This window comes from Coffea arabica, chromosome 8c, assembly GCF_036785885.1.
Source record: "Coffea arabica cultivar ET-39 chromosome 8c, Coffea Arabica ET-39 HiFi, whole genome shotgun sequence".
Classification (NCBI taxonomy): domain Eukaryota; kingdom Viridiplantae; phylum Streptophyta; class Magnoliopsida; order Gentianales; family Rubiaceae; genus Coffea; species Coffea arabica.
This window is the reverse complement of record NC_092325.1, coordinates 36,055,710-36,070,158: the sequence shown is the minus strand read 5'-3', so window position 1 is coordinate 36,070,158 and position 14,449 is coordinate 36,055,710. Positions and strand designations below refer to the sequence as shown.

General features: G+C 34.6%; 1 protein-coding gene across 3 annotated transcripts; it reads right to left on the bottom strand.

Annotated features, from left to right (window-relative positions):
• Positions 1-3,616: 3,616 nt before the first annotated feature.
• LOC113705629 (uncharacterized) lies at positions 3,617-9,367 on the bottom strand. Of its 3 annotated transcripts, none has more exons than XM_027227544.2 (4): positions 6,598-9,367; positions 6,417-6,505; positions 5,554-5,724; positions 3,617-4,199 (listed from the first exon to the last, which is right to left on the bottom strand). In XM_027227544.2, the coding sequence occupies exon 1, from the start codon at positions 9,276-9,278 to the stop codon at positions 6,708-6,710; it is 2,571 nt and encodes an 856-aa protein (XP_027083345.1). In that variant the 5' UTR covers positions 9,279-9,367; the 3' UTR covers positions 3,617-4,199; positions 5,554-5,724; positions 6,417-6,505; positions 6,598-6,707. The 3 variants fall into 3 exon arrangements, with proteins under 3 accessions (XP_027083345.1, XP_027083344.1, XP_027083346.1); XM_027227543.2 differs by having other exon boundaries at positions 3,617-4,154; XM_027227545.2 differs by lacking the exon at positions 6,417-6,505 and having other exon boundaries at positions 3,617-4,154.
• Positions 9,368-14,449: the final 5,082 nt, after the last annotated feature.

Here is a 14,449-nt window from a genome sequence, read left to right as displayed (position 1 = left end):
CCAATCAGAGGTGACCTCTCAATTCTTGTTGTCCATCACACAAGTGTGTTCTGGTGTGTATGATTTTATCATATTTGTCACTAAATCTGCTAAAGGTGAGGCATGAATTCTCCACTTGCATCCATCAACACCATACTTGGCTGTACATCTACCTTTTTCATTCTTCAGTCTTTGTAGGAGAAAACCTTTTTGGATCACATAATCCTTTAATGCTGCTCTAAAAGCATCAACATTTGTGAAAAGTTGTCCCTTCTTAAACTCTATGTCCTCCCTTCGGTTGTAAGTCCACATCTTGGCTCTTAAGGCTTCTCTCATGGGATCTATTTCATGTTCAGATTCAGAATCAGGTACAATATCCTCATTTTTCTTGTCATCAAAGTCAGAAAAATCATCATCACTACTGTCACTTTGGATACAGACCAATGCTCATCATCTAAATTATCCCCATTGTTACTGTCCAACCTTGTTTCCATGAGTCATCAGAAGTAGAATCACAACTGTACTCCTCAGTCTCACAGTTTAATTCATGAACTTTGATATTCTTGCTTCTACCAGTTTTTTCAGTTCCTAAATTCTCATGCTCATTTACTGGATTTCTGTTTAGGAAGCTATCACTCTATTTGGTAGGGATGATATCCATCTCCAACACTTGTATATTGATGACTAAATGAGATTGATGCAGCTTGAACATTTCAGCAACAGATTGGTCATCATTTACATCTAAGTACTCAGATGTACCGAGTATTTCGCATCTCATGTGCACCAGTAGATTGACATTTCCAGGCATTTCTTGCAATGCCTTCTCAGCAACATCATTTAGTAAGTCAATGTACAAGTAACTCTTGGGATCTACCTTAGCCACTCTTACTTTTCTTCCCATAAAATGGAGCACAATATCATGAATATTAGTGTTAACCATCCTACAATATACAATCATAAGCTACTGAAGTTACTGAAGTTATAATATTAATTATTGAAGTTACAGAAAATATTAGTTACAATATTAACCATCTTGCAACATTGGTTGCTGAAGTTACAGAGCAAGCATAAGCTTTCTAAGTACTGAGGTTTGGCATCTAACTATATCAAACAACCCAAGTCAAACGAGAAATATAGAATCAAGTAAGCATAATCTAATAGAGGCTTAGCAAACCAAGTCACATGACAAACTAGAAAATCATAAGCAAACGTGTATCAAGCTTACACAAACAACAACCAAATCATCATAAGCTGCCAAGGAATATTGAAACAGTAAACAAAATCTTAAACACTTACTTGGTAAATTTTTCTTAACGAGCTAAGAGACTCTTCATCAAAGGTTAGAATCAAGAGCTTTGTTTGCCAACCATCAACCTCAATTGCTATATCTCAATAATGGCGGGAACAGAGTAAATTTCTTGCTTCTATATGTACCGTGCCTTTCAAGCTATTATGTCAATCACCACATGGCGCCTAAGTTTGGCGCCATTTTGCTGAAGACCCTTTTCTATATTGGTTGTTAGAACTCTAATTTATCGTTAATTACATTAATTGTGTTTATAACTAACTTAACTACATTTTTTCAGATAATCACGAAATATTAGCAAACTAGTGAGGGCATTTAAGTCTTTTTGGCACCAATGATGTAAGAAATGGGACCTAATAATCTGACAAGGCAAGTTTGTGATATTTTTGAAACCACAAGTTGGGGAGTGAAACTACCAGAAACCTCAGGGGAGATATCTGAAATTATCCCTTTTCTAAACACTAACCATACTGTACAATCCCGCTAACAATCAAACTCAGGAGAATATGGGAGATTGTTGAATACTTTCAAGTTCTTGTATCTCCATCTATGATAAGGATTAGCACAGATTATTACTTATCATAATCACAGACAACTTCTCCAGCCCAAATTCTTGTGTCTTTTCATTTCTAATAACTTTTTCGACTATGACGGCTTGACAAAACATACAAAACATAAAACCAGCTATTTATGGTCACAAGAAAATAAAAAAACACACGGAAGAAAGAATTAAAGAAAGCTTTAAAGGTTCAGAATACCAAGTTACTACTAGCAGTTGGAATCATAGAAAGGCATTAGATTGATAGCTGATAATTGATACTCATTCATGAAGCCCCAAGAAAAGGGCAAATTCCACTTTACCCCCCTGTGGTTTAGTATTTTTTTACATAACCCTTTTATGGTTTCAAAAACTATACATAATCCCCTCATGATTTGGATTAAAGTGTTAAAGTGACAAAAATGATTATTCGTAACAGAATCACCTAAAATATCAAAAATACCCTTATGTAAATTTGAAAATTATTTATTAACCAAGGGGGGTTATGTGTATATTTTGAAAACTATAAGGGGGTTATATGATAAAGTATTAAACTATAAGAGAGTTATTTGGTAAAATATAAAAATCATACAGGGTTAGTGTGTCATATATTTATAAGAGTAATTTCGACATTTTTAGAAGTTTCGTTACGAATGACTATTTCTTTCATTTTGATATTTTAATCCAAACCATAAGGGGGTTATGTATAGTTTTTGAAACCATAGGGGGTTATATTAAAAAAACTAAACTACAAGGGGGTAAAATGTAATTTGCCCCCCAAAAAAAAAGAAAAATGTAATTCATCATCTGGACATTGTTTTGCCCTTTTAACTGTTTATTTGATATTTACCAAAGAAGTTTTGATCTAGTGACTAAATTTGAAATTCCAAAAATTGCCCCGTTAAGAAGGGAAAATTTATCTGATTGGATTTTTGTATCAAAATAATATTTTTTTTAGGCACTCAGAATTTGCCAAATTAATACTACAAATTTCGATAAGCGCGCAAAAAATACTTGATAATTTTAAAAAAAAAAACTAACTAATAAGAAACCCTGATAGTTAATTTTAAGACGGGAAATGTAGATCTTTTTTTTTAAGCTCTGGGTTGAACGTTTTATTTCACGTATGGATAAAATAAAAATTTTGGAACGAATTACCATAGTATAACTTTTAGAGAATCTTAAATTGTAAATTACATATATAAAGAAAATTAAACCGTATCATTTACTAGCCTTATTTGTATTCTTTACTTTACTTTTTGTATGAATTGATGAAACTCATTAGCAACCCCTTTAAAACACCATGAAACTCTTTTACACCAATATCATTACAGAGTCTGGTCTATTTTACCAAATTACCAACTAGCATGAATCTTTTTTTTTTTTTTTGGTTGGGGTAGGGGTTTTGGGGGGGAGGGGGGTACACCTTCATTGGAAATACTAGTCAATTAAAATAAAATTAAAATAGCTCGCACATAAAGCAATTTAGGGCTTATTTAGAATTACGTTAGTTTATTTAAAATACTTCACCTAATAAAGTTTTTAATAAACGCACGCGCACTTGTTAAGTGCTTAAGTGCTTTCAAACATGTTTGATTAGAAAGTTCAACAAGTACTTATCATATTAGATAATGTGCAATTTAAATTTTTTAAATATATTTATCTCTTTATTAAGTTTATAAAACACAAAAGTTATTCTAAAAGCACCAAATTTAATTTTTGCTAAAAGTACTTTTAACACCTCAAATTCCACTCCTAATTTTATAAAATAATATTCACCAAACCCTCAAAACTACTTTTAAAGTACTTTTTTTTTTATTCAAAAACACCCCAACCCAATTTCAGGCCTTATAATCCTTGAGTAATAGAACCACAAGAATAAATAACAACAATAACAGTAAGATGAGTCGATCATTTTTCTGCAAGAGGCAAAAGATTGTCTATACACATCTGCATTGTCCTCCAGATTTTTGCTTGCAATAGCACTAGAGATTTGCATCACAGCCTTGATTCTGTTTCTTAATTTGTGCAATAAGACTGCAGCACGCATGCTGCTTGCAGTTATTCTTTTCTCCCTCCTGTTTCCTTCTGCCTTTTGGGTTTTCTGGAGAGCAGACTAGGAGAATATGGCAACAGAAGCGAAAGTGCAAGTACCTTCCCGTAAGCTCTCTTCTGATTTGCATCCTCTGCCAAATTTTGGTAGGCGTACGCATTTGGCAAGTGGAATTCAAGTAATCATCTTGAGCTGTAAGTTGCTGATTAATCTTGTGACTGTTTGTGTCATTCACCGGTTCAAAGCAGCTCTACTTCAGCAGTTCTAAGTGTGCTTGCCTGGGTATGACAAGGAATGGTAATCTTTAGTTGTGCTACATGGGACTGCAAAGAGAGTTAACACAAAATACATAGAGCAAAATGTTACTTAAAGCATAACTCAAATCATAATTTACTTGGGAAAAAAAAAGAAAGAGCTTAGTTATAACTAATGATCATACAGTTATCTGCCACCCTCAACATCAAACTTAATGCCTGATCAAAGTTGATGAAAGAAACAAATAATCTTCAAGAAAGAGTCTGAAAGCCAGCTGGTCTATTGCCCTTTCCACTTCTATAGATAGCCGGCTTGTCTGTTGCCCTTTCCATTTCTTTAGATACTCTCTTCTAATCTCACCATCTCTTTGGCTATCATATCCAACCGGCAAGCGTTAATTAAGGATTCTTGTTTCTGGTTCACCTAAATCCGAATCCCGCACCATTTAAGGTGGGAAGAAAAATTCCCCCATCCCTGACCCCCCATTTCCCCTCATATACAACTCTGTTTTGGCTTTGTGTACCTTAAAAACAAAGAAAAAAATGGAAAAAGAAAAGGAGTAACACCCATGAAATGATGAATTAAATGTTTGAGCCCTTGACTTCCAATCAGCACAAGCAGCCACAAACGTAAGTGTAACAACCACTTTTACTTCCTTTGTTTTGTGACCATATTATGACATGCCAAAGAAAGAAAAAGTTTTACTTCCTTTGTTTTCAAAACCTGAAAGTATGAGCAACGCATTGGGTGGGTGGAAAAAGTTGCTTTTTCAAATTGCAAAGTGGGAGAGGTAATAAAATATTGCATTGACTTTTAGAAAGTGACTCTTTTTTTGGGACATCCAAAAAGTGGAAACATGACATTAACAATGGGACAGAGGGAGTATTTGGGTAGCTACTCAAAAAGGTTCAATCTCAATTTAGTTGAATGCATGCTTTCAGTAACAAAAATACAAAGCAGGAACTTCCCAAATGCAAATAAAACATACCTACTATGATTTTTTTTCTTGAACTTCTTCTGTGAGTTAAGGAAACATATTCAGAATGCCATTTTATGTAACAGATGCATTTATTACCTGATCAATAAGATTTTGTTGTAGAAAGAAAACACTTCAAATTGAATCTTCTGTACAACCAATTTTGCAAAGAAAATATCTTCAGATGAACCAGACATAGTACTAACTTGTTTTATGACATCTTCTTCAAGCAAGAAAATCAATTCACAATGTTGTGTATCTTATTTCCCTAAATCTAATATATGATGTACATAAAACCAGAAGAACGTAAAATCTATATGCTACAATTGAAATTTTCTATATATTATCCTATCTAATTCTAGGTTTCCACATTATCTATGTTTGATAGTTGTGCCAGAATATTTTGTAATTTGAGGAGGATAACCCTTTATCTGTCAGTAAATTACCTTTGGAAGACAGTCCAAACAATGGACCCCTCATAGATCGCAGAAAACAAATCCTTCACAAATTACCAAGTACATGCATACGCCATCCAAGCCAAGAGTTCATGTTTTGCAATTCCCCAGAGTCTGAGGTCAAGTGATGAACTTGTGAAGTAGATGTAAAGCAGATGTTACCTGCATAACACAATGAAGTTCATTAGTATATATGTCCCTCTTCCCCTGGCTCCTTTTGTGAGGAAGAAACAACAGTAGTAAAGATCAATAATTATTAGGTCACAATCCCAAATGAAAGATCAATGAAAAGACAAACAGTTCATAAAGATTGAAATAACAAAATCTAATTGGTCACCCCAAAAAAAACAAAAAACTACAATAACAAGAGTTAAAATGAGGTATGCACGTGACACTAACACAAAAGTAACATAGGCCAATGTAATGCTCAACAAAGTCACCCAGCAAATAGTGTCAGGTTAATTAGTGTCAGGTTAATTTGTATCAAACCAGATGTTATTCTTTTTTTTTATTTAGTATTATCATTACATTTCTTTCTTTTTTTTTTTTTTTTTTTTAAGAAGGCTGTATTAACTTTTTGTATTTCAAACCATCCCCATCTTTGTTGTATGTTCAAATATTTGCTAAACATTAGGCATATACAACATATTCAAGTTATTCACATTTAAACAATTTCCACTAAATGCACCACAGGAATTTAGCTAAGTGGTTTGGTTTTACAAAAGAACACAAACAACTTAAACACATCCAAACAGGAAAATCAATATTTCCAACACATAAGAGCTAGCAGCCATTGCATCTTGTCAATCCATACATACACCAATAAAAGAAGATGTACAGAAGAGAATCAGTACCGGAAGAGAACTAACACCATCTGGTGTGAAAACCTATCAACATGAAAGAGTTTCTCTGCTAGTGTGGCAGCACATAATTACTGTGCAACCTAAAAGACAACAATCGAGGAGTCATCACGTGAAGTTCCCCAAATTGCTGGCCCCGCCCAAAAGCCAATACAATGTTAAAAAGTAATATTACCCTGAAGACAACTGAGGATGTCCAAGAATGTCAATGGGAGAATATGTCTCTCCTATACAGAAGCAGGAGGGACTTGGTAACACCAACAGGCAAGTGATGTCCTTTGAATATTAGCCACTTGAAACTCTAAGAGGAAAATTGCCTCCTTTGTATTTTCCAGTTACAAGAATATCAAAAGTTGTGTCATCAGGGGCCAGACCTCTCTCAAGCATCTCATCATGCAGCCTAAAAGCCTCTTGCAAATTGCCCTCCTTGAAATATCCAGCAATTAACGTATTATATATAAGAACATTTGGTGTCATATTCATCCCATACATATCATTCAAGATTCTTCTTGCGTTCTCCACCTGTCCTTTGTTACACAGACCATGTACCAAAACAAAGTAAGTGACTGCATCAGGCACAATATCCTTGGCAAGCATCTCTGTGTACAGATCAGAGGCAAGAAGTAATTTCCCATCTTTCAAAAGACCATCGATTAATGTGGTATATATGTCCACATCACATGGGATTCCCTCATTGCACATTCTTTTATGCAAGGCAAGGGCTGCTTCCATGTTATTTATGTTCCTGAAGCCACTAATCATACTGTTATACACAACCACATTAGGATATAAACCAACTTCAAAGAGTTCATCGAAAAGTTCACGTGCACTTTCCATGTCTCTTCTTTTGCAAAAACCGTCTATTAGGGCACTGTACACAGTAATATCCCATGCGACACCTTTGGTTCTCATCTCGGTGCTTAGCTTTAAAGCAAGGTCAATCTGATTGCTTTTGCAATAGCCATTAATCAAGCAAGTGTAAGTAACAACATTCGGAGAGATCCCACTTTCACACATCTCTGCATAAGCAGCAAGTGCAGAGTTGATGGCACCTTCCTTCTCATAACCATCTATAATGCTATTATAAGCCATAACAAGGGGAGTATATCCTGTATGCATCAGCTTATTCAGAAAACTTTTCGCCTCAGATGTCGACCCAGCTTTGCACAACCCATTGATTATCGTGTTGTATGTGAAGTCATTAATAGGAACTCCAGAAGCTGCCATTTGGTCAAACATCCTAAGTGCTTGGTCTTTCTCTCCTTTTCTGAAATACCCATCTATAAGAATGGTATAAGTATATACGTTAGCTTTCAGATTCTTTTCCAGCATTTTGGACAATAAACTCAATGCAGCCTCCATGTTACCCTGCCTGCAATTTCCAAGAATCATATTGTTATATGAAACTGCAGATGGTTCAATGCTGTTGTTCACCATTTTATCCCATATTATGCGAGCATCATTAACTTTACCCCCCTTACAAAAACACGACATAAGGCTATTGTATGTGAAAACATTGGCAATACCAGCATCAACTGCCTCATCAAACTGCTTAATTGCTTCATCCAACAACCCTGCTTTTAGAAACCCTCTTATTAAAGAATTAACAGTGTATACAGTTGGCCGGATTCCAGCAAATTTCATCATGGTATACAACTCAGATGCCTTTTCCATATTTCCATACCTGCAGCACCCTTCTATCAGGACAGCATAGGTGACCTTGTTGGGATTAAGACCACGTGCAACTATGTCATTAAATAAATCCAGAGCAGCAATAAATTGTCCCTGTAGATTGTATCCTTTCATCAAGCTAGTTGCAACAACTAAACTCAGTGAATGACCACTTCCGATCATCTCATCCTTTATCCTCAAGGCTTCAACCATATTCCTCTGCTTCACATAAGCACACACCACATTAGTATACGTACCCTCAGAAGGAATCCATCCCTTCCTTTTCATCTCTTTTAACAACTCGCTTGCGTCATCCGTGTCTAATTTATGACAAGCAACATGAACAGCAGTACTATAAACTGCTGCATCAAGCACAAGTCCCCTGGCCTTTGCTTCAGAAAAACACTTCTCTGCCTCCACCATGTTCCCTTCTTTCAAACAGGCCCGCATAATCACATGCACAGCAGCACAATCATGATTAATCCCTCTACCCACTATATCATCATACATTTTTCGTGCTTCCGAGATCAGTTTCCTCCTGACCAATGCACTCAAAGTAATACTTACAACCGTGACATTTGGCATAATATTACAGGAAACCATTGCATGAAAACAATCAATGGCATCTCTATTTCGACAAGCTCTGACATAACTGTTCAACAAATAATTAAAAACCTCTGAATTCAACGGAAAGTCGAATCTTTCAGAACAACTGATTAGATGATCAAAAAGAAGAATACCAGAAGGACTAGAATCACTTGAGACATAACTATTAAGTAACCTCCTAGTTAAACTGTACTCATTCGGAGAACTCACCAAAATATGAAGCAAAACACAGTAAGGATCAGAGACTCCACGCAAGAAACCGCGCTGCCCCTCAGCCCACTGGAAGTACTTGAAAGCAGCAGCAGGGTCATTTCTATGGCTTAAAAGGGATTCTACGACATGGGTTTGGCTTAAACCTGGATTTTCCGAAATGGGTTTTTTCCAATTTTCGTTAAGGTTAGACAAAATTTGGATCTTGGAAGAAAATTCAGGATTTTTTGAACCCTGAGAATCTGAAGGGACAATTTGGGGATTTTCAGGTTCTGGGGTCAATGTTGGAGAAGAACAGTGATATCTGTAGGGAGTTAAGTAACGGATTGGCCATGAAGGTTTTGAAGAAGAAGGAAGAAAATGTCTCATTGTTTGAGGGCTATTCTGACAATGGAAATCAATACTCAGTAGCCAGTAAAGAGACAGGGAGCTGTTATACCCTAGCAAAGAAGGCTTAAACCCCCAGTTTCTGTTGTCATTTTCTTTGTAGGAGCAATCTTTAGCGATGTCAACATGGATTTGGAAATTTTCAGATTTCGTCCCTCATGTTTAGTATAGTGTCAATTTAGTCCTCCATATCAAATTTGCTTCAAATGTTGTCCCATTTGTGTTTCACTTAAGCTTAGTTTGGGAGTTTAGGATAGAAAAGAAAAGAAGGGAAAGCTTAAGTTATGAGAGAAGAGAAGAGAAGAGAAGAGAAGAGATTGTTATGTTGTTTGGGAGTTTTGAGAATTAGTGGAATGATTTTGGATATGAAAGTCATTAAATATTTATTCAAGGCATTTTTAAAGACAAAATAGGCATTTTAGAAAAATTAACAAGCTTTCTCCAAACTCTCTCCGTTTCTTTCCAATTTGGGAGGAAACATTTTTGTCACTATTCATCCTCTCATTTCCTTTCTTTTCTTTCCTACTTAAAACTATCAAACAAAGGAAAATCAGTCTTTCTCTTCTTTTCTCTTCTTTTCTATCCAAATCATTCACTCCCAAATGAACCCTAAATTGGAACAATTCTTCTCCTCGTGTTTCAATACTAGGGAAAGAGTGCCCACGCATCGCGCGAATATTTGGTACTTGTGGTTAACGAGAATTTATCATTGAACAAATAATAGTACATTTTAAAAAAGATAGTCATCAAATATGATAAAACTAATAATAGTATATTCTAATCACAACATACATTTGTACACTTTGTTTTATTAATACTTTTACGATTTTACTATTCCTAAAAGATCCCTACAAATGCCAGTTGAAAATCGCCCAAGAGCAGACTTAAGTTGTTTCAAATAAAAGAATATCCTCTAATGGCTAGTTACAGCAACATGTCAATTACACAACGTGTTAATATATCTTTGTATTAATTGCACAATAAAATCCACACTTCAATTAATTGTGTCTATAACATTATTTCAATATTTACACTAACACATAAGCTTATATGTGTTGTACTAGATGAAAAACGGGTGCAAAATAATTTCATATTCCAAAAATATCTAGATGTCTCCATAAATCAAGGGATAATTTCAGTAACCTCCCTTGAGGTTTCTTATAATATCACTCAGTTCCTCTGAGTCTTTCAAAATCTCACTTACCTCTGTTGAATTGGTATTTCTTATAACATTTTAATTCCTTTGGAGAAAATACAAGAAAGATAAAACTTTTGTTCTAATACTACCCTTATATTATCCTACTTATGAAATTTATAACAACAATAAAGAATAAAATAAGGCTAAATTTTTATAAGGTGTAAATTTCTTGATGTAAACTATTTATTTTAGTTGTATTGGAATAAAAGTTTGGACAGCTGATTATTTCCCCAAATATATTTGCTTACATCATCATTACAATTTCCAATACATCTTTTTATCTTCCCAATTACCTTTTTATCTCACATATATCACATCACAAAAAGTGCTACAGTAAAAATATCTCAAATAACTTACAATCCATTAAAAAATTCACATGTATGAAGAGATTATTTTAGTTATTTTAGTTTTCAATACGACTTAAACAACACCATAAATTAAAACATATTTCCCCAAAAAATATTTTGACTTCCTTAATTGTAAACGAAATTTTTTAATGTGTTAATTACTCTCTAAAACCCTCCTAAATGGTTGATCTTGATTAGATTTAATTTATTCATATCCTTTACTCTTCCACCATGACTCAAATGTAAAGAAATATGGACCATTATTAGCTTGCAATTTATTTCTTTAATTTACATTTTTTTTTAAAAAATTTATTTTGTTTTGGCTTTTTGGTTAAATAGTTATTAAGAACAATGGTAATGTTGTTAATTTGTGACCTTTGATAGGAATATGTAGTCTTGTCAAGTTGACAAGGAAGGTAAGTGAGATTTTAAAAACTTGAGAGGAGTTGAGTGATATTACGACAAATCTCAGGGGAGGTTTCTGAAATTATCCCATAAATCAAAACTTTAAATATACCAAAATAAGTGCAATTCGGTAAATATAGCTAAACACATGTTGTCCTCAATTATATCAAAAGTTTTAAAAAAACTACATAACATTCCACATTCCCAAAAAATCCCTATCTATGCGGTTGAAATTCAAATCTCCTTTGACCACAACTCATTTTTATATAGTACTACCTCCGTCACATTTTGCTAGTTCTAGTTTTTTTTTTCCACACAGTTTAAGAAAAAGTAGTTAACTTTATTGGAATAATAAATTTGGATTGCTATTTTTCTAAAATACCCTTACATTAAATAGAGTACAACTTTATATTAATTATTCATGAAAACTTGAATTGATGGATTATAGGAACTTAAATTGATAATCAAGAAAAAATCAATTCTCATTTTACATTATTTCAATTTTGGCTTGAAAGAATAACAAAGCTGGCTTGAAAGATCAATCTAAATGTATTAAATGGCGTAAGTTAACAACCTATATTAAATAAGGTAGTTTATACTAATAACAACCTACATTGAATAAGGGTAGTTTAGAAAAATTAAAAGATAACGACATTTTCAATTAGAAAGTGGATTATAATTTGGGACATACGAAAAATGAAAATAAGAATATCAAAGTGGGACGGAGGAAGTATAAGGATTTGATCATCTTAGTTTTGGCAATCAAGGATTTGGTGAGAAAATAAGGGAAAAGAAGGGGAAATATTGGGAGCTTTAAGTGGGAAGAAAAGAAAGGAAAGTGGAAGGATAGATTGGCTAGAAAACTTTCCCCCCAAAAATGGGAAGAACGGGAAGGAAAATTTAACCTTTTTAAACTCCTTGAAAATACCAACTTTACTCACAAAATGTTAAACAATAAAATCACAGTGCTTAATCTGTCCAAAATCATTCCTTTTCTTTTTTAAACTCCCAATCAATTTGAAAATAAAATCATATCTTTTCTTTTTTTTTTTCTTTTTTCTCATAACTTATCCTTCGTTTTCTTTTCTCTTCTAAACTCCTAAAATAAGCCTAAGACAGTACGAAAAATTTTGGGTGGTTGCGGCTCCCATGACCACCTTGCGTCGTCACAAATCAGAACATGCCTTTAAAATCATAGAGATATTAGCTTTTGCACGTATGAGTGGGTTAATAGATTTCAAAGTAGAATAGTTATATGAAATAAATTTGTCTATATAGTACCCACACACACCAACGTCCGTAAACACCAAATAAAAAGTGAGTCAAAATTTTTTTTTTTTTGGGCGAAAGGATGCATCTCTTTCTCGAAAGAATTTCAGTTCAGGGGATGGTAATTTTATAGCATCAATAATTAATCTGCCTTCCTTTGTCTAGTACGTATGTAGAAAAAACCATATGAAATTTCCCTTTTCATTTTTCCCTTTTTATTACAGGTGAAAAGTAAGTTGAGACAGTTGCAATTACACGTAACAATACATTAGATGCTTTCCCCACCCGCTTCCCCTCACCCCATAATCTTGGATTTTCTCGCAACAAGTTGGAGAGTGTAGGCTAACATGCATTCTTGAATGTCTAAGCAAATAAGCTTTCTTAACAGTTTGGTTCATGGGTATTAACTGCTGCGAAGTAAACAGTAGCTGTTGCTTTAAAATGCCATGGAAATTGTGAATGGAACTAAATCAGTCTATACACCTAAAGATCTTTAAGTTGAGATTTTGCTTAAATGTGAATATTGTGTTGCAGAAAGAGCATTCATCCTTTCACATTCTGATATCTACGTGCACTCACAATCTGAATATGGTTAATGTTAATAGGCAAGTGTTTTGACAATCAAAACCATGTTGAACTTCATACAGTTAAGAGAATGGAGATGTAAATGGGAAACCAGGTTAGGTTAAAGAAATGAGGACAAACTTTGAAAAACACAAGCTGGCAAACTTTGTCATATTATTGAATAAGAATTTGTATCTAAATGGCCCTCATTATCAATGCCTGCAAGGTACTGTAAAATTTTAAGACATTTCGTAGTAAACGATGTAAATGGTGTGTATATAGCACCTGTTAGGAGAATTCTTGAATAAAATGAGTTAACTCCAAAGTTCATAGGAAGGTAAAAGGTCCAACATCAAGAAAAGATCATATTTCTGGTCATTTGTTAACCCTAGTGCATCTATATATTAACGACTGCAGGAAGAAGAAAGCCTGACCAAATTTTGTGCCTAATGGAATCCCAAATTCCACCAAACTCTAATGCCATGCACAACCCATCCCCTTCCCAAGCACCACCTCTTCCACCACCCGCAGTTGGAGGAGCTCGACGGCCGGTCTGGAATGTAGAACGTCACAGAAGGTTTGTACAAATTGTTCACAACTTGGGAATTGAGACAGCTTTGCCTGAGCAGATTTTAGAGCAAATGAGTGACGTTGATGGGGGCATGACATTAGAAGCCGTGGCTAGTCATTTGCGAACGTACAGGATCTTTCTGAGGCGAAGAAGTCATTTACATGTGCAGCATCAGCTGTCCTCCCTCAGAATAGAGTAATTTGCATGGCGCCGGACTGCTTCGTGGTAGCATCAGTAAAAGTTTCTCAGTGATCTGAGTGGAGCTGTTTGGAGGGTTTAGCTTTCTTGTTTTTATGAAATTTATATGTATAAGAATAGCATTTGAACATCCTGGATGCTAATAATCCCCCTTTTCCCCTCCCCCCCGTAGCCCAAAAACAAGAAATGAAGGAACCAAGACTCTTCCTTTCTATTGCTACTTGTATCTATGGCTCGGAAGAAGACATGCAAATTTTTTGAACTTGAATTATGAGTTTGAAAATTCCCTCACTGTTGCCATGGAATCAAAATTGACTACTCTTGCAAAATTCTAGGTGCATTAAACAGCAAGGGAAGTATGCATTTTCTTTTAGTAGCAAGAAAGAATCCTTTAACTGACCCAAGAGCTTCCGCAATTGGTCTGTAGTTTCCTGTACAGCAATAATAATTTTTGGACTAGACAAAAGGACCAAATTAGTGACAAAGATACCTGCCATCTCTAGGGTATCAAAGGCAAACTCCAAATCAAGAAATTTTCTGTGAAGAAATGGAAAAACTTCGAAAAACTTCCTCAAGTGGTACAAGAACAAAGCATAAGCAG